Genomic DNA, 23,583 nt, shown 5'->3' with positions numbered 1-23,583 from the left:
ACAGGTTCGGGGGAAGAAATCCTCGACGTGGACACATCCGCTGTCACCCTGCACCCATGCACACATCCTTCTGCCCAACCGAGTTGTGTCGCATCCCGATTTCCCTCGCGAAATCACGATGGACATTGTTAATGAGACCGATTACGCTCTGCCGTTACGGAGGACAAAGGTCTGCGATCAGAATTTGGAGTGAAACACCCGGACTTGGACCGAGACTCTAAACACAGCTAAGAGCCATCTGGCGCGAAGGTCGTTTCACCACCCACCAACCATGCTGAAAGAAGTCTGTGCTCCGGTGGCCCGTCCAGATCGACAGCTCCCAGACACGGCTGGCAGGATATCTGCGAGCCAATCATGGGCTCCTCCTGACGGTGACCGACGCAGTCCGTGTGATCCTGGTGCGACCGGCGCTTGGGAGGTTGCAGGCTTGTGATGTACCAGCACCTGATTGATTCAGCTGGGTGCGACCCGCTCTGGGTTGTGTGTGTGGATTTTGTTGTGTTCACACGTTCTGATTGACCGGGAAACACCGAAGATAGACAGTTAGAAGTGGGCCAGGATGCGTGAGTTGTGGGCCACCCTCAATCTTAAAAAGCTTTTGGCGAGGGCCTCCACCGATAGAGAGATTTGTGTGGGGACCATTGACGGCCAAACGATGCATGTGTTGCCCCTGCAATGGGGTGTGGTCAACTCGACCACCTGCGCCAGTCACCCTTTGCTCAAGAAATGACGAGAAAGAGCGACTTCGACGGAGCGGTTTGTTTCCCTTGCACGTGATCGGGTGCAACCGCGTTGGGCCGTCGCGGGTTGAGTGGTGTTTTACCCCATTGGGATAGCACTCTATCCTAGATTATTCTCTTTGAGCGGGTCTTGAAAGGCAACTACGGTCCTTGGTATCGAGGATTTTAGCCCAAGACTGCCTCGGCAAAAAAGCAGCTTAATTAAAAGTATACGATAGGCTTCCTTTTTGACAGCTCCTGCGCCCCACTGGGCTGCTCCTTCTCCCCGACTCCGGCAAGATCGCCTTCGCTGACCACAGGATCATTGCTAGACACCGTCAATGTGCCCGCCGGAGAAGCCACCACCTCAGATTGTCCGGTGATTTGCCCCTGCCCATATATAGGCGACGACCCTATCCCTTGGGGGTGCAAGTGGGTCTCATATGAGCCCCCTGTGCGGACCTGACCCCGAGGTTGCCAGGCATAACTTGCTGATGACCCTGGTCCTTCTACCGGTACTTGGACTTCGGGACTAGATACATCATTGCGACTCGGAGACACTGGCATTGTATAGCCAGTGACCGCAGTCGCCGTCAATGGCACACCTGGCACACCTCGGGGTTGTTCGATGATGAATTGGTCAGAAACGGCGGCCATCCAGCGTTCCATGTCCGACCATCCACTCAGTGGGAACTGTGACCACTCGTCCATGCGCGTGGACTTTTGTTTCTGCATCGACTCGGGCTTCGCCGAGGCTTGGATCACAGCCGCTGGTCTCATGGAACGGAGGGTCGCCAGAGCGCCGTATAAGGCTGACTCGGTTTCGGCGAGTCGATGCTCTAATTGATTGAGGTAACCGAGTGGGAGGCCTCTGCATATGGTCAATCTTGACTATGCGGGCAACTTGCCTGATATTTCATATCCCATACCTCTTGCCACTCTCGGGGTATACACATTTGGATGGCTCACTTGAGCATTGTGAGCAGAACGGACTGCAACCTCTCGCGTTAGAACGAGATATCCATCATTCGGGGGATTACATAGCTCTTGCTGTGTTTCATGACGTGGGCCGTACAGTCTGCGATCGCACTGTTCCTTGTTAGCAAGGATCATCTTCGAATGTCACGAGTTTAAACTGACCTTGCACTTTCGTTGCCGGCAGATCTCACAGGAAATGTGACTCAGGTTCTCGCCTTCTGCAAGTATGCGAATGTTAGCAAACCTGGCTATCTCCGATGTATCAGTTGCAAGATTACCCGACATGGTGGCATCGGATGTCCGAGTCCGTTTCGAGCGTAGTGGTCCCATATTTAGAAGATGACACGGTTCTATACCAGCCTAATGGTCAAGTACCCCTGCATACAGATGCCAAGTATGTCGATGCCCTTTTTCTTGCCGACCTGGCCGATTCGATGTTAGAAGAAACTTGCGCGATGTCGCCCGGACAAAGAAACCTCCGACGATGACCGGTCACGTGGTGTCCATTGACAATTGCAACAAATGCTTATGCGGTTAGGTAGATGGGCGCTATCAGGCGCAGCATTTGGCCGGTTTTGAACAGGTAAACTGGTCAAGTTATCTGTAGAATATCTACGCTTGCTAATACATCAATAAAAAGCAATGGCTTCCGCCCACAAGCATCCGAGGTAGACCAGAGAAATTTGGCCCATCCTATCTCATTTTATGGCGTCACACGTAGGAATCGGCACCTATTCCTCTTTCTAAATCACGTCCATCCGTTGCATCCCACGGAAAGGAAAAGCAACTCGCTTACTGAAATACCAGATCTCGTCTGCGGAGCACACGTGACTGCACCAGCATACACCATCGAAGCAGCCAATTCAAGATGAGACGCCAGACCCACCCCAGCAAAGCGGATATGGGGAACCCGGGGTGCAGGGCAGGTTGATCCTTCCACCTCCCCGACATGCTGAACACCTATGGCATCGCCGTGCTCAGCCATCGCCCGCTTTGAGGACAATGACTCGGACCGGCATGGCCCCCGAGCTGCCAAGAAGCGCAGACGAGCCTCGACAGCAGGCGCGTCGCGACCCTCTCCTCGTGAAATCGGCTTCATGAGGGAGCCGCAGAAAGACGGCTCGGCGAGTTTTCTTGGAAGCTCCAGTGGAATACACTTCATTCGGCATGTATATAATGCCTTTGCGCGTCGATCTGCCGATCTTCAACAGATAAGAGCTCGGGATAGGAGCTCTGTGCCGGGCGAAGATGATCGTTTGCACCGATCTTCTGGCACTACTCGTGATGCCGATGAGCTATGGTCTAGGAGCGAGCTGGAATACTCACCAACCACTTTCTCATTTGAAGACCTTGTTCACTGGACTCGTCGCTACTTTGAGAATTGGCACCCCATCTTTCCCTGTCTCCATGCGCCGACAGTGCTCAAAGTGATGGAGACACTGGGTCACAATGGGACTGACTCTGTCAGCCGATTGGATATGGTGATCATCCGCGCCATCATTTCAATTTCTCTCGGAGATAGTCGACAGGTGGAAAGACCCGAGTTAAAAATAGGGCCGGTGCCTGCAACGTTGGTCTTCCAAAGCGTGCAACACGTCATGCAAGACATCCAGAGCTTACTAGTAGAGCCAACAACAATTCAGCTCATACAAGCGGCATTCACAGCACAACTTGCGTTGACTTCGCTCCTGCGTCTGAATGCAGCTTCGCGGATAGGCGGCGTGATTACCCGGACCGCATTTCACCTGGGGTTGCATCGGTGTCCAGGCCGTTTTTCGTGCTTTAGCAGTGAGGAAGTTAACATACGGTACCGCCTTTTTTGGTCGATCTACTCTCTTGAGAGATATCTGTCTCAAGCCCTTGGGATTCCACTTGGTATTCGAGACGACGATATTGACGTCTGTTACCCGGGTGGCGAACGGCATATGACAACCTCCCATACCCCCGACGATCAACGCCTGCGGCTGCTCTCTCACCTCGCAAAGTTTGCCAGAGTACGGGGGCTCATCCTGGAGCTTCGTAACAAGTCCATCCTACACAGCCATTCCGGTGCTGTCGAAGCGTCACATGTCAACGGCGAATTATCCCAATGGTGGAACGAGGTCTACGAGGATGTTAACCCCATTGAAGACGAATCAGAACCTGAGCTGGAACCAGGTTCCACCTTCAGACCCTATCACCGTCTCCTCCTCACGATCTTGAAACACGAGGCTATCATCTCGATGAACCGGCCGTTGCTCGCTGTAGAGAAGCCGACCCCCGATTACAAAAATGCACTACAGACCTGTATTGGCTCGTCACGGTCTTTGCTCACAGCGTTGAAAAAGTACCTGTCTGCCTCACCTGATGCCTCACTGGCATGGCCCTCGTTCACTTGGACAACTTGGATGGCCTGTCTGATTTTGTTGTATGCCTCATGGGAAGGGGAATTCCCCGCGCGGACAGCATTGAAATATGCCAAAATGGGTATATCAGTTTTGGAAAATCTTGCCCTTCGTGGAAGCACTTGGCCCGAGACGTGCATTGAAGCGATCAAGAGCATGGAATCCGCTCTATCTACGAACTCGTCTGGAAATCCACAGCAAGAACCTGCCTCCGACAGAGAATTTGTCAATCGTCCCCATGTTGGTTTATCTGGTGAAATGGGAGCTGCTGTGAATGGTGTAGGGCCTCCGTCTACTCCAAGTAGACATCGGCAGTCCCTTGGCATGAATGAGCCATTTTCCCAATCTGATCACAGAGCTGAATGGCACCGAAACCGCCATTCTCCTGTGGGGACACGACAGCAGGACCCTTCCACCAGCTCAGTCAACTGCGATGTTAATACAGGTGAAAACCACGAATCTGTCTTTCTATCTCCACCTAACATATCTGACACCCAAGCGGTTTTCGCTTCAAATGGTGGGTTTTCTTTAAACGGTCAGACCTCGGCCGGCCTCATCTTTGGCACTGCGGCGCATAGTAATGCTCTCCTCCACTCCGGCTTTGTGAGCCAGGATCCATTGGGCTTCGCTGATTCGTCTCTTTCCATGAATGACCTCTGGAGTGTCGCAGATGGTCCATGGATGATTGATGGCAATCTCTTATAATTTATAATTTATCAAGCATATAAACAACTTGATTGGTTTGACAAAGATTGCAACAGTGGTTTTCTTGAAATACCACGTATACGAAGATGGCAGAAGGAACTTGGGGAGCAGGACTAATCATCTAAGAGAGTGAGGAGATATATATGTACATGGCTGCGAGTGATGATTTCCCTGCCAGGCACCTTCAAACAGTCTGGATGTCTTTTATCTTTCTGCTCTTGTCCAGCACCACGCGTAGCTGCTCCTTCCCCTCTATACCTCGAAAGAACCATTCGCGGAGTTGGTCAAGATATAGCTCATAGGCAGGCATATAACCCTTGACGAACTCCACAACTTCATCATCAGTCATCCCCCCGCCATTTTTTCTTTGGCGAAGCGCATGCTCCTGTTGCACTCTCCATTCATAGACATTGATCAGGTCATCCGTGTCCAAGTGAACGAGGAAGTCGAAATGCTGTGGCCCCATAAAGAGCTCACAGTATTGCCGGAGATTGTTATTCACTTCCAACAAATGCTCAATTGCATGGTCCTGCAGCGTTTCCGTCGGATATTGCCCTGTCTTCTGGCTCTGGCTTTCCTTCGCCTGGCTCCATCGTGCTCGGACGGTATTGTCGTCTAAAGGTTGGAATCCGACACACCAGCCTTCGAAGATGACAATATCAATAGCCGTCCCGCTAGGAATACGTTGCCAGCTCGTTGGTGGTGCTCTCCCCCCTTCCCCGTTGAAGAGGCTCTTGTCAAAAAACGGAATCAAGGTCTCCTCCGACGAATCATGCAGGCTCTTGAAGAACGCACGGGATAGCTCTATATCATGAGTTCCAGGCTGTCCCCGGGTTTGAAAGAGCTTGTTCGACGCGTTAGATGTGCGAAGCGCGACAAGCTCGTCATGGTCGTGGTAGAAATCATCCAGTGAGACGTTGATGGTCTGGTAGTTGCGATCCCGGAGCACTTTCACCAGGGCATCGGTCCATGTTGACTTGCCGCTTCCTTGGAGGCCGGTTAAGCCAAGGACGAACGGGCGTTTAGAGGCCGAGAGATCCTCCGTGTGCTTCTTGACGTGTGGGAGAACGTATTCCAAGACACGGTCGACATTCTCCTGCGGGATTGTTGGAGACATGGTTGTCAAACGGAGCGAAATCTTTACCTATCGATGTTGATGCAGAGCGAAGCCATGCAATCGCGGGGTGAAGCTTCGCTGGGAGTATCGGCGAAAGTGGCGTTTACCCGTGGGGAATCGCAGAACATGCCGAAACGGCGTCTTGTCCGCTCCGGACATGTCTTTCTCCTCGACCCACCCGGAGGTGGGAATGACTTCAACTCCGGACTTGAACATCCCCGGGGAACAGTCTTGCGCTGGCTGATTGGCGGACGCCAGCAGGAGAGGGGCAAGTCGACGTGGAGTCCGTTTGAAGACCGACAAAAAGACCGCTGGGGTGGAGGGGGCATTAGAAAAGCAGCTGATAGCCCCCCGTGTGCACGGCAATCTTTCCCCTCCGAGTTCATCATCGCGACTTGTTGCTGTCCAAGTACTCGGCCTTCAACGATATACAATGTCTTCTTCACTTATCACCGGCGAAAAGACCTATAGCATTGCCGCGATCCCGGCGGATGGAATTGGTCCCGAAGTCATCGAAGCGGGCATCACTGCGCTGAATGCGTTGACGGACACGCTCAAGACCTTCAAGCTGGACTTTAAGCACTACGACTGGAGCTCGGAGACGTACAAGCAGACCGGGAAATACATTCCCGATGGCGGCCTGGACGAGCTGAAGAAGCATGATGCGATTTTCTTCGGCGCAGTTGGCGCGCCGGGTCAGTCCAAAGTCAACCACCAACGCGAAGACAGCCGCAACTGACTGATACATTCAGATGTTCCGGACCATATCTCTCTTTGGGGTCTCCGCCTCTCGATCTGCCAGCCGTTCCAGCAATATGCGAACGTGCGGCCGACCAGAGTGTTCCGCGGCACCGAGTCGCCGCTCCGCAAATGCCAGACCGGCGACCTCGACTGGGTGATTGTTCGCGAGAATAGCGAGGGAGAATACGCCGGGCAAGGTGGTCGATCGCACACTGGCAAACCGTGGGAGATTGCCACGGAGACGGCCATTTTCTCGCGACACGGTGTGGAGAGAATCATGCGCTTCGCCTTTGAGACGGCGCAGAAGCGTCCCCGCAAGCTGTTGACTGTGGTCACGAAGAGCAACGCCCAGCGCAATGGCATGGTTCTTTGGGATGAAGTGGCCAAAGACGTCGCGACGGAGTTCCCCGATGTTACTGTTGATAAGATGCTGGTGGACGCCATGACGACTCGGATGGTCCTCAAGCCCGAGAGCTTGGATACCATTGTGGCCACGAACTTGGTGAGTATATCCGATTCGACTGAACTGCCACTCGTTTGCTGACGTGCAGATAGCATGCTGATATTCTGTCTGATCTCGCGGCTGCCCTGGCTGGATCTATCGGCATTGCGCCTACGTCGAACCTCGATCCTACTCGCGAGTATCCTAGCATGTTTGAGCCCATCCACGGCTCTGCATTCGATATCACCGGGAAGGGAATTTCCAACCCGGTGGCTACCTTCTGGACTGCGGCCGAGATGCTGGCGTGGCTCGGCGAGGAGGATGCCTCCAAGAAGCTCCTGGAAAGCGTCGAGAATGTCTGTGAGAAGGGAGTGTTGACCCGGGACTTGGGTGGACAAGCTACTACCAAGGATGTCACCGATGCAGTTGTGGCTGAGATCAAGAAGCTTGCTGCGGCCAAATAAGGAGAGAGGCGACAATACATAATTCGAGGCTTGTACAAATTGAAATGCCGCGTTGGAAATAAAAAATAAATTGGATTCGGCTGTCAGCCTGTGTTCATGTCTCCTCAACATCGATATCTAAAGCCCGGGGTCTTCCAGTCCGTGATATCCTCATAATCAGCCGAGACCAGCCGGACCTGATTCACCATGTCTGCTACATTTCTCGAATCGCGGTCGACGTCCAGAACCTTACCACCACCCACAGCGCCCGCATTGCCAGCGCTTCCTTCAAACCCTTCTTGCTGCACGCGTCGGGTATTCATCCACTGGAGGTAGCAGCGCAGAGTCAACGCCAGCACTACCGTGAGGGAGTAGCAGATCATGATCGTGCGGAACGCGGTGCCATATGTGGGTGCCTCACGACTGAGAAAGAATTGAGGCCCGGAGATGTTGCCAGCGCAATATGCCAGAAACAGCAAGGCTGTGACGGTCATTTTCTTCGTCACGCCGCGATAATTCGCCTGCACGAGCGACATCGCGAGGGGCATCGCGGCCGGGCCAGTCGACAGCAGGAAGTATCCAAAGAGTTGCACGCCCAGAACGATATGGGCACGGCAATAGATGATTGCACTGCCGACAATGCAAGGGATGACGACGACAATGATCAGGAGACAATTCAGTTGGCGATAACGTCCTGCCAGCCATCCGGAACCCGCAATGGCGGCCACCGTGATCACCGAGTACGGAATCGTGAGCAACGTCGACTGGAGGCTCGTGAAGCCAAACGACACGATCACCAGATTGGCAAAGTTCTGCGTCCCGCCGTTGGGGATTTGCGTCAACAGCTCCAGCCCGAAAATGAGCCAAGTCTTGGGGTCGACCAGACACTCCACGACCTGGTTCCATTTCCAAGTCGTCTGCTCCGTTGTACCGGTGCCCGACACAAGGACCCTGTTCGTTGCAAACTGACGCTCCCCTTCAGAGAGGAATTTAGCCGTCGAAATCGAGTCTGGCAGTAGGAACCAGACGATGAAGCCCCAGAGAAAGGTCAGCAATCCGAGGACAATGAACATCCATCTCCATGGCCCAACATGGTCTTTGACATGCCCGAGGCCGTACGCCAGCAGACTTGAAGCGATACCTCCCACGCTCTAGGGGACAAACCACGTCAGTATTTCTCCGTCCAGTGAAGCAAGGTGCACTGGACATACATTGCCTGCGAACCACAACCCCGTCCGCAGAGGGATTTCATCACGAGTATACCATGTGGTTGTGATGAACATGAATGCCGGGGTGACAGTTGCTTCGGCGATTCCCAGCAAGAATCGGACCGTGATGAGTCCCCCGAAGTTGGTGCACGCCGCAGTGAGAGCGACCACCGCGCCCCAAAAGAGCGTATTGGCTGTCACATATTTGCCTGTAGGCAGGCGAGCAATGAGGAACGTGGTCGGATATGACCATCCTAGGAAGCCGAAGTAGAAGACGGACGATACCCAGCTATACTGCTGGCCCACCAAGCCCTAGCGAGGTATCAGCATGGCTCCGAGTTCGTTTCCCCAGTTATCTTACCGTGTCATCCTCGAGTCCAAAAACGGCCGCGCTCGACAGAATCGTCTTATCCATGAAATTGAGCATATATGTGACGAAGAGCAGAGGGACCAACTGCCGGTCAATCTTGCGCAGGACGCGTTTGGCAGCGGCGTTGTCTGTCTGCTCTGCGACGGGACTCGTGCTGGATTCCGCCATGCTCACGCTACAATCACCCAGAATGCAAATGACTTCTCGTCTGTTCCAAAGACAGGAATGGCTTTCTTCTTATTCACGCATCTCCTGGCTATTCTTATCTTGCTGCGCACTTCTATTGGCTCGAGCCCCGCATCCCTTGCTGTTATCGCCGATCGAGGACGATCACGGATGGGACTGCGCCATTGGACTCCCGTCAGCGATAGGTATAGCTACTAGGTCAAATCCTGACTGCTCCGTCGCTGCTAACAGCTAGTTTCATAGCTGATAATCCGGGGTGAGAAACATCTCCGAAATATTCCATGTCGGGCAGCCCGACGTGTCGGAGATTTCCGACGTGTATACTCCATTTTCCCCAAGACCACCACTCTATCCACTTGTCTAATCGTCTCTCCGAACCTATTGTCAACTGACGCTGTTCAAGTGGTGACTGGCACGACTCCGGTGAACGACATTCACTCACTATGAACGGCTTGTCTATCACTCTTTTTATAGCGCAACTCCCCAAGGTTGAGCTTCACGTTCACATCGAAGGCACTCTCACACCCGCTCTCCGCTGGAAGCTCGCACACCGCAATGGAATCCTTCTGCCATATGCCACCTATCATGATCTACAGGCATCCTATGCCGTGACACTCAATCATCGACCCGAACTCAACGGGCGTCAACCTGGGATTCCAACCTTCCTAGAGGCCTATTTTGCCGGATGCGAAGTCCTGCGCACGGAAGATGATTTCTACGACCTCGCTATGGCTTATCTCTCTCGTTGTGCCGCGATGAACGTGCGCTACACGGAGCCCTTCTTCGACATCCAGGCACACACCCGACGCGGAGTTCCCGCCGCCGCGGTCCTCGATGGCTATCTCCGCGCACAGCATGAAGCCGCGGACACACTCGGCGTGCACTCTCGCTGGATCATGTGCTTCCTGCGCGACGAGCCCGTCGCCGAGGGTCTGAAGGCCTACGCGGAAGCGAGACCGTGGGCAGCGGGGACCGTCGAGCGCGGCAAGGGCTTGTTCCACGCCGTTGGCCTCGCCAGCAACGCATACGAGAGACCGCCCATGCTGTTCGAAGAAGGCTTTGCGCTCGCCCGTGCCGATGGCTTGCACGTCACCATGCACTGCGACTTTGGACAGAAGGACACGCATGCTCACATGGCCGAGGCGATCTTCCAGGTCTGCGAGGGCCGCGGGGCAGAGCGCATCGATCATGGATTGGACGCAGAAGACCGGGAGGAGCTGTGGAGAGGCCTGTTGGAGAGACAGATTGGGCTCACGCTCTGCCCCCATGCCTACCACCGGAGGACCGCGACAGAGGTTTTATTTCCCAAGATTCGACGGCTGTGGGAGAAGGGGGTGAAATTCTGCATCAATAGCGACGATCCGACATTGATGCATGACGTTTGGATTGATGGGAATTTGCAGAAGGTGTATACATATGGCGGGTTTAGCCAGGGTGAGATGGTCCAGTTGGTCAGGAACGCGGTGGATATGTGTTGGGCCGAGGACCGTGTCAAGCAGGCGCTCTACCATGAGCTGGATGCGATCATCGTGTCGAAGGGACAATGAGAAAGGAAACACTAGCACAGCACTCGAAGAAAATCGAGACAAACTGGAGACAAGTCGATCAATTACGCCGCGTCGTGACACTGTGAATGCAAATGGAGGATCAACCAGAGCCGGACATTGGAAGCTCCGGGCAACGGTGGACCTCGTCTCCATAGTCACTCTGTCTGCAGGATGTAGACCAGTCAGGGAGACGCATTTCCCGGAGTCTACGTTGATCGTCTTCTCGCTTCCTGCAAATATCCCAATCCCCATACTTTGCGGGGATGGATTCGTCCGCTTCCCCAGCTTTATGGGGTCTCCAGGCCAAGCCCTAGTGCCGACATGAGACAGAGCTTGTCTGTCATTCTTTTGTTCGCTTATTTATAGTCAAGCAGGGCATCCTCCGTCGAATCCTTTTCTCGTTCGCTGTATGCATTTTGATTGACTGGTGCTGGACTCGACCAAGATGCCCCAACATCTTGCCTTTGACGGGCAGAGACCTGCGAATAGCTCAGATAATTCTGATTGTTGTTCCGGCTTTTCTCATCTTTGGTTATAACCAGGCCGGTGCCGGTCCTCTCGCAACCCTACCAAGCTGGGTGCAAGTCTTTCCTGAGATCGACACAATCCATGCCAAGGGCGCCCTCGAAGCAAAGAACTCCACCGGTAAAGGCGCCGTCATTGCCGCGTTCCAGATTGGCGCTCTGATGGGTGCTCTATCGTGCATCTTTCTGTCGGATCGCCTAGGACGTCGCAAGACGATCTTCATCGGCTCCATCCTCACGACCATCGGCCAGCTTCTGCAGGTGTCGGCCTACTCGTTGATCCAGTTCACCGTGGGACGTGTCGTACTCGGCATCGGAACCGGCCAGTTCAGCGTTTGGGTGTCCGTGTGGCAGTCTGAATGCTCGTCTGCCAAGAGCCGCGGTCAGCATGTCATCGCCGCTGGGATCTTCATGTGCCTGGGCTATGCACTGTGCAACTGGATCGACTTTGCATTCAGCAAGCTGCCCTCCAGCAACACGGGCCAGTGGCGGGCACCGCTTGCCCTGTCGCTCTTCCCATCGCTGGTCATCCTGGTCTCGGTCTTCTTTCTCCCGGTGTCACCTCGCTGCTCGTGCGGGTAAATCGAATAGATGAAGCGTCGACCAATCTCGCGGCATACAAAGGCACTACTCCCAGCGACGAAGCCATCCAATCTGAAATTGCCGGGATCGAACAATCCCTCGAGGCCACGGCGCAGTCCAAGAGCACCATTCGTGAGATGTTCTCCAAAACCGACGATGAACGATTACTCTACCGATTCGCACTCTGCATTGTCTTGCAGTTTTTCCAACAGATGTGCGGCGGCAATCTAATCTCGGTGTATGCATCCACCATATTCGAACAGAACCTGAACATGAGCGCCAGTCTGTCCAAGATACTGGCCTCGTGCGCATTGACATGGAAGTTCCTTTGCTGTTTCATCTCGTTCTTCGCAATCGACCGCTTCGGCCGACGGGCGCTCTTCATGATCAGCCGAGCGGGCATGGCAGTGTGCATGGCCGCAATGGCCGTGACGACAAGTTTTGGAGCGGAGAGCAAGCACGCGTCGATGGCCTCGGTGGTGTTTATTTTCCTCTTCAATCTCTTCTATCCTATTGGGTTCCTGGGTGGGAACTTCCTGTACTGCACCGAGGTTGCCCCCGTGCGACTGCCAGTGGCCATGGCTTCGATCTCAACGGCGAGCCATTGGCTGTGGAACTTTGCCGTGGTGATGGTCACCCCTGTGGCGCTGGATACTATTGGGTACCAGTATTAGATCATGTATGCGGTCTTGTCTGCCGGTATCCCCGTCCTCGTTTGCTTCTTTTATCCGGAGACAATGAACCGGAATCTGGAGCTTTTGAACCATGTGTTTCGCGATGCTTCGTCACCGTGGCAGATTGTTTCTATGGCACGTCGTTTGCCTCAAGGGGATGTCACCGATATGGATCTCGTTGCACATAACAAGGAGAAGGGAGATAGGTGCTCGGTGGAAATGAAGGAGAATGTGTGAGGACACAGCTGCCATTCTGTGGCTAGTTGACGGCATCCAGGACAAGATTAGCCAGCACATTGCCAAGGAGTAGTCTCCAATCTACTCTGTGAATAGAGTCATTCGACTTTCGCTGTAGCATGGTCGATCGCCCGAGTAGCTTCTGTCAAGCGCATTCCGATGGATCAGCTCAGCCCTTACTTTGGATCGGTTGACAATCAACATGTTCAAGCAACTCTCCATAGACCGTCTCTTGCATCCACTGTACGTCCCCACGCATACTAGGCAATCGTCCACGGCATCATATCGGCGAAACCGGAATTTGATTCGGGGGCAGTCCTCGAAACCACGCATCGGAATGCCGATGCGGAGGAAGAGAAGGCCGGGGGAGACTTCAACAAATCACAACACAATCATAGGTCACCAATCCCGGTGATCTCCATTAGCCCCATCCAAGCAAATCCCTCCGGTCTTCGGTACTTTTACCCCGGAGTCAACCCAGCACGGCCACGCGAGGCCGCTGCATCACATCGAAATGCCGGAGGAGACCATGTCCGCCCTTTCTCGGGTCGCGAGCGCGGGATGTTCGGCGGAAACCATCGCCGTCATTGGCTGCTATGCGCCCCATCTCGCCGGATATCCGATGGCGGTACTCGGATGGCTTGGACCAGTCGACGACATGGACTTGACGACTGGCATTGATTGTTGCTGGTGGACATGCGCGAAGCCGATGCCTGCGGGGGAACCCGGGCGATGGATATTTCCGTGGCTTAGGGCTGGGTGGCTATACATATAGATATCGCGCAGGCTCTCCCGGATGGAAAGCCTCTCTAGATAGAATAGTTTCACATTCGATTCGATTGACGATAAGATCCTCTTGATATACAGTTTCCATTATCTCGTCCATCAACAGATCCCGGACATGGCTCCTTCGATCAACGACGCCCCCGTGGCGCAGCCGCTGCCCGTATCGTCCTGTAGAGTCGGTATCAATGGATTCGGTCGAATCGGTTGGTGACCACGCATCTGTATATCCATCGCGTCGCGAATACTCAAACGAAGCATCCATCCAGGCCGCAACGTCCTCCGCGCCGCTCTGGTCCGCTCCGACATCCAAGTGGTCGCCATCAACCACACCTGCAACACGGTGGAAGACCTCATCTACCTCATCCGCTACGACTCCTCCATGGGCGACCTGGACGAGCGCACCGACATCCAAGCCATATCCAACAACCTGCTCACCATCGCCGGCACGCAGATCGCCCTCACATCCGAGCGCGACTTGAAGAAGCTGGACTGGGCTGCTCTGGGGGTGGACTACATTCTCGAATGCACCGGAAAATTCACGAAACAGGAGCTGGCCATGGACCACATCACCCACGGCCGGGCCAAACGGGTCCTCATCTCTGCGCCGAGCTCGGATTCGCCGACATTCGTCTACGGCGTGAACTCGGACGCGTATGCTGCCACCGAGGCCTGCCGCGTCGTCTCCAATGCCAGCTGCACCACCAACTGCGTTACGCCGGTCTTGAAAGTGCTTCATGAATCGTTCGGTGTCACGCAGGGCTTTCTGACCACCGTGCATGCCGCAACTCGCTCTCAGCAGGTGCTGGATGGGTACAGCAAGAAGAACCGCCGGCTGGGTGAGAGACGCTCCATACTTCCGCCGCGGAATTCCAACTACCTAGGGACATTGATGCTGACATGGTCGATACCGACAAGGACGCGGCGTGTTCAACAATATCATCCCGACCACCACCGGCGCTGCAAAAGCTGTCGCCGCCGTGCTCCCCGAGCTAAAGGGGAAAGTAACCGGCGTCTCAATCCGAGTGCCAACGTAAGTGTTGATGCAGGGACACTGGATGCCAGAGCAGTCGGACTCATCCATGACTCCCTGCAGACCCAACGTCTCCATGATCGACCTCACCATCAGCACGGAAAAGCCCACCTCCCTGGCCGAGATCATCTCCACGTTCCGACGGGCGGCCAAGTCCAACATGGCTGGCATTCTCAAGGTGACCGACGAGGAGCTAGTGAGCACCGACTACAACGGCAGCCCGTACAGCGCGATCATCGACGCGCCCGCGTGCGCCGAGCTCAACCCCCAGGTATCTCCCTTCTGACCAGCGTGCGAGGTCGCGATACGGTGGGACTAACCGGTCGGTAGTTCTTCAAAATCATGGCTTGGTATGACAACGAATGGGGCTACTCGAACCGACTGCTCGATTTGACGACGTTGGTGCATGCCCAAGAGGCCGTTTGATTAGCTGCATAGGAGTACTCGGGGATAAGCGAGGCAACGACGTCCATTTTAGATCCGCAAATAGAATGTCATTGATGATTATGATGAATTTCTTTTTTTTTTCCTGCTGCAGGGAGAGTGAGCCATGATATTTCGCTCGTCGATCGGAGAACCGTTCGGATTGCGATCTTCTCCACGGAGCCAACGCCAACTCTCGCAGGAGATGTCGAGTCTTTCCTGCTCGCAGGAAGGATCCCTGATTCTGTCGGATGTGATTGGCTGTGCTGACTTGTCTTATCAATCAAGTTGCTGGTGCGCTCGGAGATCGGGATTTGGAGGAAACGAGGCTATAATGGCTTCGCTCCACGATCGATGTCCAAGCTCGCGCTTGTTCTTAAGATGCGTGTCGAGACGCTGGGAGGTAGAGCACACCGTCTCGAAAGGAGTCGCCTATATTCTGTTTGCAATCCTCAGAGCTCGATATGAAGCACTCGGATGCTGAAGTCAGCCCGGACAACCTGGGCGATGATCTGGTGGTAGGCGATGCTTGATCTAAGAAGCTGGAGCATGGCAACAGGTGACATGGGAGAGCGATCCATTGATACCAATTTTGGAAATATTTGAATGCCAATCATCGCAGTCCCGCGAGAATATTCAGGCGAATGCACTCAGAGCCACAGCGATGGGCTTCCTGGCTCTGCAGTGGAGATATGATGTGATGCTCGGAGTCCCCGGAATCGCGCTTCAACCCGGCTTTGCGAGGAAGCGTCTCCACCGTGATGCCATGATCCTCCATGGCCACTCGAATCGCCCCTCATGTGGCTTTTACCTCTCCTGCTAGGACTTGCGCTGTGTTCCTGGCTGGGCAGCTTGAATCGAGACCATGGTTGGCTACATCCCAACATATCGCTTGGGATAGCAGCGAAGAGTCCATGTACCGACAGTCGGAGCCCGCGGCGATAAGCCTCGCAGGGTACGCAATGCGAATCGAATTCGGCAAAGTTGCCATTCGTATGGCCTCTCACAGACGATCAGCTCATACTACGTCATAGTCTGGTGGAGGAGGCCGAAATTTATAAATCGAGTCTGGAGGCCGTCGTCGTCTCTCTTATACCTCCCGATCGCGCCTATCCCCAGCCTTGACTACAACTTCAGCGAGAACATCAACCAACTCCATACCGCGCACCATGTCTGGAATCGAACAAAAGACGGAGAATGGCCTGCACCACGAGGCAGACTCGACCAAGCCTGTCACGCCCGGATTGCAGACTCCCCAGGGCGAGAAGCATGAGGGTAAGTGGAGTTGAGGCGTGTCACTGCATCTATCGCCGTTGCTGAGTCTCTCTAGACAAGCATCACCACCATCACTTCTTCCACCACCACAAGGAGGGAGAGCACCGCCCAAGTCAGGCCGAGAAGGAAAATGCCGAATGGAATGCGTCCCGACACTACGATCACGCTCTGAAGAATAGCCATGGTGCGGGTGTCGGTTTCGAAGAATAAGTTGTCGTTGAGACTATCAAGTACAACATAACACGACCATGTCTGCAGGGGCAGACACGCTTGATGGGAGATGCCTGCTTAATGAACCAATTGGATGTATATAGCAGTATGGGCTTATGAAATGAAACGACTGAATCCGGTTCTGATCACTATCACCTTCTCTTTTGGCTCTTCGACGTTGCGTTTGTTTAGAAATTGATTGGAGATCGCCTTGGCAAAGATTGCGATATGCCAGCATGGAATCTAATTGACTTGGTTGAGGACCAATACTCTACAGATTCCTAGCAACGTAGCGCGCATTCACTTGTCGGGGCCTATAGCATTGCAAGAATATGTGCGACGTTACTATGGTCATACCTCATCGAGACTCATAGCTCAATAGGTGCAAGAGTGACAAAGGAAATCTATTTTTGAATACATCAAGACATGACATGGTTCCCACGGGTATCGTAGAGTTCATCTAATCCTCGTCCATCGACTCCCAGCCATCAGGGCCATCGGCCGCGCCGCCGGCCTCGGCCCCGGCCTCTTCACCACCTTCATCCTCAGACTCGTCATCGTCATCAGCATTGACGCCTACCATGCGCTCCTGCACATCCCCAGCAAGGTCGGGAATACGGGAGACAAAGGCACGGCGAACGGCTCCGTTGGTGGACGCATCCCAGATTTGCACAGTGCCCTTGCTGCCAGCCACCGCCAGACGGAAGCTGACTTCCGCATCGGGGCCAAAGCCGGTCGAGAACACCTTGCCGACATCCAGTTTCCGCGAGACGACCAGGCTGGGCTTGTCATTCTCGACGTTCCACAGCTTGACCTCCTTGTCGGTGGAACCGGTGACGAGGAACCCGGGGATGGTGCGGTTGATGTCGAAGGAAGAGACGGAGGAGTCGTGCGCCTGCAACGACCAGACGGGCTTGGATTCGGCCGGACTGGCGGGGACATTGCGGAGATCGTAGCGGTACACCATGCCGCCGTCGGTGGTGACATAGAAGTAGTTGGGGTCATGGGGATCCCAGCGGACATTCTCCACATCGGCGTCGACGCCCCAGCGGGCCTGCGAGTCGGGAGCACGCATGTCAGCGGCGACCACGGTGCGATCGTAGCTACCGCTCAGCAGGATAGTCGACTCCTTCGGGTGCCAGTCCAGCGAGCAGACCTTGTCAGTGTGGTGCGAATAGGACTTGGCGCAGCTAGTCGTGTTGAGATCCCAGAGCTTCACGGTGCGGTCTGCCGAGGCCGAGGCCAGCAGGTTGCGGTGCTGTCGGTTAGCTGCCAGAGCCAGAACAGAGTCGATGTGGTACTCCTCGTTGGCCTTGGACTTCTTCTTCTTAGACTTCTTCTTGGCATCGCCGGCATCCTGGCCGCCCTGTCCCAGAATCGCATTGGGGTACATGCAATCCACAACATCCAGATCCCAGATCTCAATGTCCGGCTCCATTGTGCCCACTGCCACGAAGTTGCCTTGTGTCCGTCCTTCCGTGTTCTTTCCGACAGGCATATCGAGCCACTCCAGGCACAGGGGAATGCCTGGCAGCATGATGTCGTGATGCACGTACAGGTTGTCGGCAGAATCTTCGTAGACGTAGACCTCCAGATGCGCCACCTCGTCCTCCACCTTTCCGGCCAGAAGAAGGTTGTCTGAGGGCATAATCTGCAGCTCTTCGCGTTCCTCATCTTGTTCGTCTTCGGGAACCACAAGGTACGGGTCCTCCTCGTTGGGCTGATGGTACGCCAGCGACTGCACATTGCCGAACATGGTAATCTTTTCGCCGTCCTCGTCCACCTCGTCGCTGTCATAGTGTTCCATATCAAACTCCTCCAGAACATTATCGTCACTAGAAAAGAAGCAATTAGCACGGATTGCACTGCATCTCCGCAAGCCAAGGTACGCACTCATTTTTCTTAGAGCCAGTGCCGTCCTTCGAGCTTTTCTTTTCCCCATCACCTCCAGTAGCATCAGCCTCTTTGGAATCCTCATCCATAGCGGTATCATCTCCGCCCTCGTCCATCTGGCCGCTCTTTGCAGCACTCAGGTCTTCTTGGGCATCCTCGAGCTGCATGCGCGCAAGCTTGGATATCCGGTTCATCTCCTCCTCGTCAATCTCATATTTGGTAGGGAACTGGGCAGCAACACCTCGCTGCACCCAGGCCGTGGTTGTGATCATCGAAGACATTGTGAATGACAATCACCGCACTTCGAGGGGAATCTTTTTTTAATCGGCGATATTTTTTTTATCGGTGTGCTGCGAGGGGTCTTCCGCCCGGCAGAACGGGCGGTCTGCTCACCGCCCGGGGATTTGGCGGTGCAGCAACACTGCGATGCGCCGATTCATCTACCTTGGACTCTGTTGATATTTGCAGTGTACTCTGTCTGGCCGACGATTACTACCGCCATCATGCATTCCCACCTGCACACTCCCTACAACGTCAGTATGTTTCACCTTCGATCCCCATTGTGCGTCCAGATCCACCGGGAACAGACTAACATCCGGTCCAGACTGTGAGGAGATCATGACGGCCCTCGACGAATGCCATGCCCGCGGGTTCCTCTACAAAGCCCTTGGTAACTGCAATGATATCAAGCGAGATGTGAATAAATGCCTCGCTTCAGAGCGTTACGACCGGGCTAAGCGGAATCGCGACCAAGCCCGGAGCAACCGGCGGCGCATCGAGGAAATCTGGGCGAAAGAGCGAGCAATGGATTCGGCACCTACGAATCCGGAGAACACTGGTGCTGAGAAGAAATAATCTGGGCTGCATGCTGTTGTATGTTTATTTTGGATGGGAACTGGAGTTTTGAGGTGTTAAATCCTTTTGAAGACCATCATGTGTACTCTCTTCTCTTTGATTCATGGCGAATGGGCTGTTGTACGATACTCTACATTCGATTGCATATATGAAAAGGGATTGGTTCTTTCTTCTGGAGCATTCTCCTCTGTAAATCATGCTGTGATAAGATTGTTGTCTTCGGCAGCAGTATCGGAATTGCAGAGGGACTCGTATTGCATACATATACACCAGGGAACCTGCATTGATACATGAACTAAGCTTTTTGAATATGAATCCCCAGTCCAAACGCCATGCCGTGGAAGATGAAAGAGTCTTAGATGCAGGAAAAAGCCATCGTCATCTGAGGAGCTTTATGCGTCCACCTCCATGGCCTGCGCAGCCTCAGCGGATGCAGAATCGTCGCCGCCCAGGTGGGCAACAGCACCCTTATGATGACGCCGTCTCCGCTTGGGCTTAGCTGTGCCAGTCTCCTCGCCCTCGGGCCTCTCAGGTGCATCCGCAGCAGCTCCCGCGACTTGGGCGACATCCCCATCCGACTTTGGCTTACTGGGGGCAGCAGATTCCGAGTTCTCAACACGCTTTTTCGGCTTCTTCACACTCAGCGGATTGGGGCCCTTGACCTTCTTCAGACCACTCTTCTTCTTTTTCTCCGCAGTACCCGCTCCGTCATCCTCTCGCCTCCGCTTGCCCAGGGTAGGTTCGCCATCTAGACCAGCACGGAACTTGCTCCTCTCGACACCTTCCCGCACATCTTCGGACGGGGTGCTCATAGGCTCGAGAACCATGACCGATCGCTTGACATAGATAATCGGGACACCAGGAATAGAGCGAGCGCCGAGACGGAGTGCCCGAGAGCGACGCAGGGCCTGTTCTTCTTCACGCTCTTCATCGCGCTTGCGCTTGCGCTGCTGCTGCGAGTCGTTCTTATCGGTCTTCTTCGCGGCCGGCGGATCGGCCGTCGCAAGGCTGTAGTGCTCTTTGTTCTTCTTGACTTCTGCGCTGGGTGAAAGCAGCGACAGGAGACATTCGACCTCATCAATGGGCTCAGAGTCTCCATTATGAGAACAGTGGCGGAGCGGAAGTATTGTGGGTGGGGGGAGGTGATGTGGGCGATATGGCTGGTTGGTTTTGGGGTTGGTTGGCTGCGAGGCCATGATGGCAGCCAGAGAGCATTTCGTCAACACTAAGAGTATGTTAGTTCCATTTTATTTAAATGCTGGGATTCCTCGGACGCGGGGCTTTCTGCGATCAGTGTCGCAAGATCTGGATTTGGAGGGTCGGCACTGACATGGCTTGACTTTGCCCTGTAAAGTTCGTTCCAGCGCTGGAATCAGATCCATCTTGAAGGAATTGACGGCAGCCAGGAAATTCGAGTCCACTGTTCGATCACAAGTTAGCATGCTGTCTGCACTGTAGTTCTGGGAAGCAATTGTCGTACCAAGGACCTGGTAAGGTTCACGGAAGCCAAATGTAAACTCATACTGGTGCATGAGCTTGCGGTACTTCTTTGAACGTTTGGCCCTCATTGTGAACAGCGGGGGCAAGAAATCAAGTGTTGGAGTTGCAGAAGATGCGGTGTTGCAATGCTGCGCGAACGAAACTTTTTTTCATTCTGCCGGGCGGCTGGAAAGGCGGTGATGTGGTCTGTGCAAAGTGCAAGTAAACAGCGACTACAAGATGAAGTAACTCTTTTGCATGGAATTGAAATCAACGTGAGTGTTATTATGGTTATTCGTGATCTCAGCCGCTAGAAGGTGCTATGAGATTAAAGAATAGATTGAGCACTCTCCACCAGGAAGCCAGCTACGCAATCAATCCAGCTGAACAGCTGTATCAAGCATGTGCGCCAGCGTCTAGAAAAATGCGAAGCCACGGCTTTTTGGGTATAAGCAGCCGAGAGTTGTGGCTTCCAAATACCAGGCCAATCTTTCAGAGACCGGTGGGCATGCGTTTTCCGCCTCGTCAGAGTGGTTTAAAGTCTCCACAGGCAGCTAAGATACCTGTGTCTATCCTGCCTAGTACTATCCCGTATTAGTGGTTAAGTATTAGTCTGGCATGCTCTTGGGAATGGCGTGCTGAGGCTGAATAGGTCCCAACTTCATGTTGAGCAACAGATCATAACGTAGGTCGGGTCAACTACGCTCGTGATCCGCGCCTCGAGTCGACGAGACATCTTTGGCACGTACATGTGCAGATGCTGTGTGCCACTAGGCAGATGGCAGTCTTGCTGAACACCCCAAGTGATGTTACCCAGCTCGTTTCTTGCAAGACGCAACCACAACCGAGATATCGTCCATTTTTCCTGGGGATGCATTAGCGCCAAGAGCCACATAAAATACCAAGTCACACTCACCTCCTTCGATCGCAAGTCCTTCGTCTACCGCCTTCTCCATGTACGGGCTCTCCGCAAATGGGTCCTGAGCAATGGCCAAAGCAGCATTGAGCAGCTCACGAGCAACATACACCATGCGATCATTGGACAAATCCGGTGGCCGCGCCCGATCTTCAGCTGTCATGCGCCCCGCATCCCATTTCTGAAGACTATCGAGGATGATTCGCAGTACTTCGTGCTCCCACAAGTTATCCATCACGCCGTCCGACACCGCCAAAACGAGATCGTCTTCCCGCAAGGCAATCTGAGTTGCCACCGCATCCTTGCGAGGCGTATCGACGCTATTGGTGCCTAGTTGCATCGGACAGTCGAACCAGTGCCACTGCTCAGCCGTGCGGAAGAGGACTCTTTCTTCACTGGGCCGGATCACAATGACCTTGCAGTCACCCAAATTGGTAACGTAGAGAAGGGGTTTCTGTGTTCCATCTTGTTCGCGAGTCCAGTGTAGAAGCGCAGTGGCCGACGTAGTCGTCCCGAGCCACTCAGTAGGGGTGGTGGTTGCGCGGACGGTTTCCTCGTACGCAGACTGGAGGTATTCGATGGGGTTCAAGGTGGTCGCGTTGGCGGAGACATGACGCTCGATCTCCAGAGCCCAGAAGTGCAGGAGCAGCCGTGACCAGAGCCTATATCAGAAACGATCATTAGTCCATTCGCGCCCCAGCCAGACGCTCACGGCCGAACGGCAATCAGAACTCACGCGGCATGGCCATGGGGTCGGGTGGCCCAGGCGCCTACGCCATCATCCACTCCCAGGAAGTTCTCCGCGACTAAGATCGCGTCGTCACCATTGTTCAGGCCGCGGATCAGCTCGCCCTGGACGGATAATCTCTTATCCTGGCTGTGCGAATGGGTCGTCAAGGGATCGGAAAACGAGGAAGATGGCGGGGAAAGGAAGGGCGGGGGGAAGGGCCGCGATGGGCGCTTGGCGCATAAAGCGTAGCCCGTTTCGAATCGAAAGGGCGACGCCGCAAGACCGGGCAACTCGCGTTCGGGGACAGGCGTGGTGATGCCGTACGAGGGCCACACGGCCGCGTGGTAGAACCGTGTCGGCGTCGGCTGCTGTCGCAGGCGGGCCAGACCCCGGGGTCTGGCATGGATATTAACGTTGCCGACGGCTGTTCTAGCGTCTCTGGCCCAGCCTGAGATCCACCGTCTGGATGCTGAGCCCGGAAATGAGAGCGAAGGTGGGACTCCTGCCGTGGTCACCATGCCTGACTGGGTACCTCACAGCGCACCACAGTCGAGGAGAAAGATAACCAAGGGACGACTAAGTCATCGTCCTGGAATGGAAAACAGAAGAAATCGGCTGAGCGCAGGGCGCGACAAGAAAGGTCTCCCACAGCCTTTCACCGGTGAGGCCGATGGAGAAAGGCATCGCGAAGTCTCACTGGCCTGCAGCGCCGACGGCTGTGCTCTGGTCTACGGAGTACCGCCCGTCATATGGGAAGCCGGCGGAACGCTCTCTCGACCGTCCAGTCAATTGTGCCTGTCGCATCTCACCACGTCTCGCTTTTGCGCTCACTGTGAAAGCAGCGAAGATGGTCGGTTAGTCGAGTTCGTTGCAGAAGCCTATCTGCAGAACTCCATCTACTATAGCGTCGGCGCCAAGAACCAACTATAGCCGACCCTGCAAGAACTGTCACTCACACCGCAAACCTATTTTCACCGTCGAGCGATATCATGTTATCTTCTGAGGTGCTGACATATTTCAAAAGGCTCAACAGTCTCTCGCCCGGATCCAAGTTGCGATTAACACTAGATTGCTACACAACTACCCCAGAGAGGCTTTCATACCTGTTATACGGCCGTCAACTGATCCC

At 54.3% G+C, this 23,583-nt stretch overlaps 15 protein-coding genes across 15 annotated transcripts; 9 read left to right on the top strand and 6 right to left on the bottom strand.

The window, feature by feature from the left end:
* Positions 1 to 941: 941 nt before the first annotated feature.
* Positions 942 to 2,027, bottom strand: N7459_004450 (Zn(II)2Cys6 transcription factor domain-containing protein; the record flags this gene model as incomplete). The annotated part of the gene is made up of 5 exons (XM_056943634.1): positions 942 to 1,590; positions 1,649 to 1,687; positions 1,795 to 1,808; positions 1,860 to 1,915; positions 1,976 to 2,027. 5 exons carry the CDS (start codon positions 2,025 to 2,027, stop codon positions 942 to 944), a joined length of 810 nt encoding a protein of 269 aa, XP_056800517.1.
* A 632-nt stretch (positions 2,028 to 2,659) lies between these two features.
* N7459_004449 (CeGAL family transcription factor) lies at positions 2,660 to 4,786 on the top strand (the record flags this gene model as incomplete). The annotated part of the gene is made up of 1 exon (XM_056943633.1): positions 2,660 to 4,786. One exon carries the CDS (start codon positions 2,660 to 2,662, stop codon positions 4,784 to 4,786), a length of 2,127 nt encoding a protein of 708 aa, XP_056800516.1.
* Positions 4,787 to 4,970: 184 nt separating this feature from the next.
* N7459_004448 (uncharacterized protein) lies at positions 4,971 to 5,903 on the bottom strand (the record flags this gene model as incomplete). The annotated part of the gene is made up of 1 exon (XM_056943632.1): positions 4,971 to 5,903. One exon carries the CDS (start codon positions 5,901 to 5,903, stop codon positions 4,971 to 4,973), a length of 933 nt encoding a protein of 310 aa, XP_056800515.1.
* A 433-nt stretch (positions 5,904 to 6,336) lies between these two features.
* Positions 6,337 to 7,550, top strand: N7459_004447 (putative tartrate dehydrogenase; the record flags this gene model as incomplete). Its single annotated transcript, XM_056943631.1, has 3 exons — positions 6,337 to 6,598; positions 6,656 to 7,146; positions 7,200 to 7,550. 3 exons carry the CDS (start codon positions 6,337 to 6,339, stop codon positions 7,548 to 7,550), a joined length of 1,104 nt encoding a protein of 367 aa, XP_056800514.1.
* Positions 7,551 to 7,654: 104 nt separating this feature from the next.
* On the bottom strand, positions 7,655 to 9,275 carry N7459_004446 (uncharacterized protein; the record flags this gene model as incomplete). Its single annotated transcript, XM_056943630.1, has 3 exons — positions 7,655 to 8,680; positions 8,741 to 9,049; positions 9,099 to 9,275. The coding sequence occupies 3 exons, from the start codon at positions 9,273 to 9,275 to the stop codon at positions 7,655 to 7,657; spliced, it is 1,512 nt and encodes a 503-aa protein (XP_056800513.1).
* Positions 9,276 to 9,736: 461 nt separating this feature from the next.
* Positions 9,737 to 10,840, top strand: N7459_004445 (adenosine deaminase family protein; the record flags this gene model as incomplete). Its single annotated transcript, XM_056943629.1, has 1 exon — positions 9,737 to 10,840. One exon carries the CDS (start codon positions 9,737 to 9,739, stop codon positions 10,838 to 10,840), a length of 1,104 nt encoding a protein of 367 aa, XP_056800512.1.
* Positions 10,841 to 11,161: 321 nt separating this feature from the next.
* N7459_004444 (hexose carrier protein) lies at positions 11,162 to 12,620 on the top strand (the record flags this gene model as incomplete). The annotated part of the gene is made up of 3 exons (XM_056943628.1): positions 11,162 to 11,175; positions 11,316 to 11,942; positions 12,002 to 12,620. 3 exons carry the CDS (start codon positions 11,162 to 11,164, stop codon positions 12,618 to 12,620), a joined length of 1,260 nt encoding a protein of 419 aa, XP_056800511.1.
* A 3-nt stretch (positions 12,621 to 12,623) lies between these two features.
* N7459_004443 (general substrate transporter) lies at positions 12,624 to 12,930 on the top strand (the record flags this gene model as incomplete). Its single annotated transcript, XM_056943627.1, has 2 exons — positions 12,624 to 12,851; positions 12,898 to 12,930. 2 exons carry the CDS (start codon positions 12,624 to 12,626, stop codon positions 12,928 to 12,930), a joined length of 261 nt encoding a protein of 86 aa, XP_056800510.1.
* Positions 12,931 to 13,758: 828 nt separating this feature from the next.
* Positions 13,759 to 15,099, top strand: N7459_004442 (type I glyceraldehyde-3-phosphate dehydrogenase; the record flags this gene model as incomplete). Its single annotated transcript, XM_056943626.1, has 5 exons — positions 13,759 to 13,846; positions 13,910 to 14,479; positions 14,559 to 14,673; positions 14,737 to 14,944; positions 15,004 to 15,099. The coding sequence occupies 5 exons, from the start codon at positions 13,759 to 13,761 to the stop codon at positions 15,097 to 15,099; spliced, it is 1,077 nt and encodes a 358-aa protein (XP_056800509.1).
* Positions 15,100 to 15,450: 351 nt separating this feature from the next.
* N7459_004441 (uncharacterized protein) lies at positions 15,451 to 15,919 on the top strand (the record flags this gene model as incomplete). Its single annotated transcript, XM_056943625.1, has 3 exons — positions 15,451 to 15,499; positions 15,553 to 15,614; positions 15,719 to 15,919. The coding sequence occupies 3 exons, from the start codon at positions 15,451 to 15,453 to the stop codon at positions 15,917 to 15,919; spliced, it is 312 nt and encodes a 103-aa protein (XP_056800508.1).
* Positions 15,920 to 16,265: 346 nt separating this feature from the next.
* On the top strand, positions 16,266 to 16,581 carry N7459_004440 (uncharacterized protein; the record flags this gene model as incomplete). The annotated part of the gene is made up of 2 exons (XM_056943624.1): positions 16,266 to 16,371; positions 16,427 to 16,581. The coding sequence occupies 2 exons, from the start codon at positions 16,266 to 16,268 to the stop codon at positions 16,579 to 16,581; spliced, it is 261 nt and encodes an 86-aa protein (XP_056800507.1).
* Positions 16,582 to 17,041: 460 nt separating this feature from the next.
* N7459_004439 (rRNA-processing protein PWP1) lies at positions 17,042 to 18,755 on the bottom strand (the record flags this gene model as incomplete). The annotated part of the gene is made up of 2 exons (XM_056943623.1): positions 17,042 to 18,416; positions 18,475 to 18,755. 2 exons carry the CDS (start codon positions 18,753 to 18,755, stop codon positions 17,042 to 17,044), a joined length of 1,656 nt encoding a protein of 551 aa, XP_056800506.1.
* Positions 18,756 to 18,977: 222 nt separating this feature from the next.
* N7459_004438 (COX assembly mitochondrial protein) lies at positions 18,978 to 19,329 on the top strand (the record flags this gene model as incomplete). The annotated part of the gene is made up of 2 exons (XM_056943622.1): positions 18,978 to 19,011; positions 19,079 to 19,329. 2 exons carry the CDS (start codon positions 18,978 to 18,980, stop codon positions 19,327 to 19,329), a joined length of 285 nt encoding a protein of 94 aa, XP_056800505.1.
* A 392-nt stretch (positions 19,330 to 19,721) lies between these two features.
* N7459_004437 (rRNA-binding ribosome biosynthesis protein UTP23) lies at positions 19,722 to 20,897 on the bottom strand (the record flags this gene model as incomplete). Its single annotated transcript, XM_056943621.1, has 3 exons — positions 19,722 to 20,554; positions 20,660 to 20,749; positions 20,810 to 20,897. The coding sequence occupies 3 exons, from the start codon at positions 20,895 to 20,897 to the stop codon at positions 19,722 to 19,724; spliced, it is 1,011 nt and encodes a 336-aa protein (XP_056800504.1).
* A 720-nt stretch (positions 20,898 to 21,617) lies between these two features.
* On the bottom strand, positions 21,618 to 22,972 carry N7459_004436 (uncharacterized protein; the record flags this gene model as incomplete). Its single annotated transcript, XM_056943620.1, has 2 exons — positions 21,618 to 22,386; positions 22,461 to 22,972. The coding sequence occupies 2 exons, from the start codon at positions 22,970 to 22,972 to the stop codon at positions 21,618 to 21,620; spliced, it is 1,281 nt and encodes a 426-aa protein (XP_056800503.1).
* Positions 22,973 to 23,583: the final 611 nt, after the last annotated feature.

The sequence above is a fragment of the Penicillium hispanicum genome (assembly GCF_028827665.1).
Source record: "Penicillium hispanicum strain IBT 35686 chromosome Unknown utg000004l_segment0_segment0, whole genome shotgun sequence".
Taxonomy (NCBI): domain Eukaryota; kingdom Fungi; phylum Ascomycota; class Eurotiomycetes; order Eurotiales; family Aspergillaceae; genus Penicillium; species Penicillium hispanicum.
The sequence above is the reverse complement of the archived record's forward strand: the minus strand, read 5'-3'. Positions and strand labels throughout refer to the sequence as shown.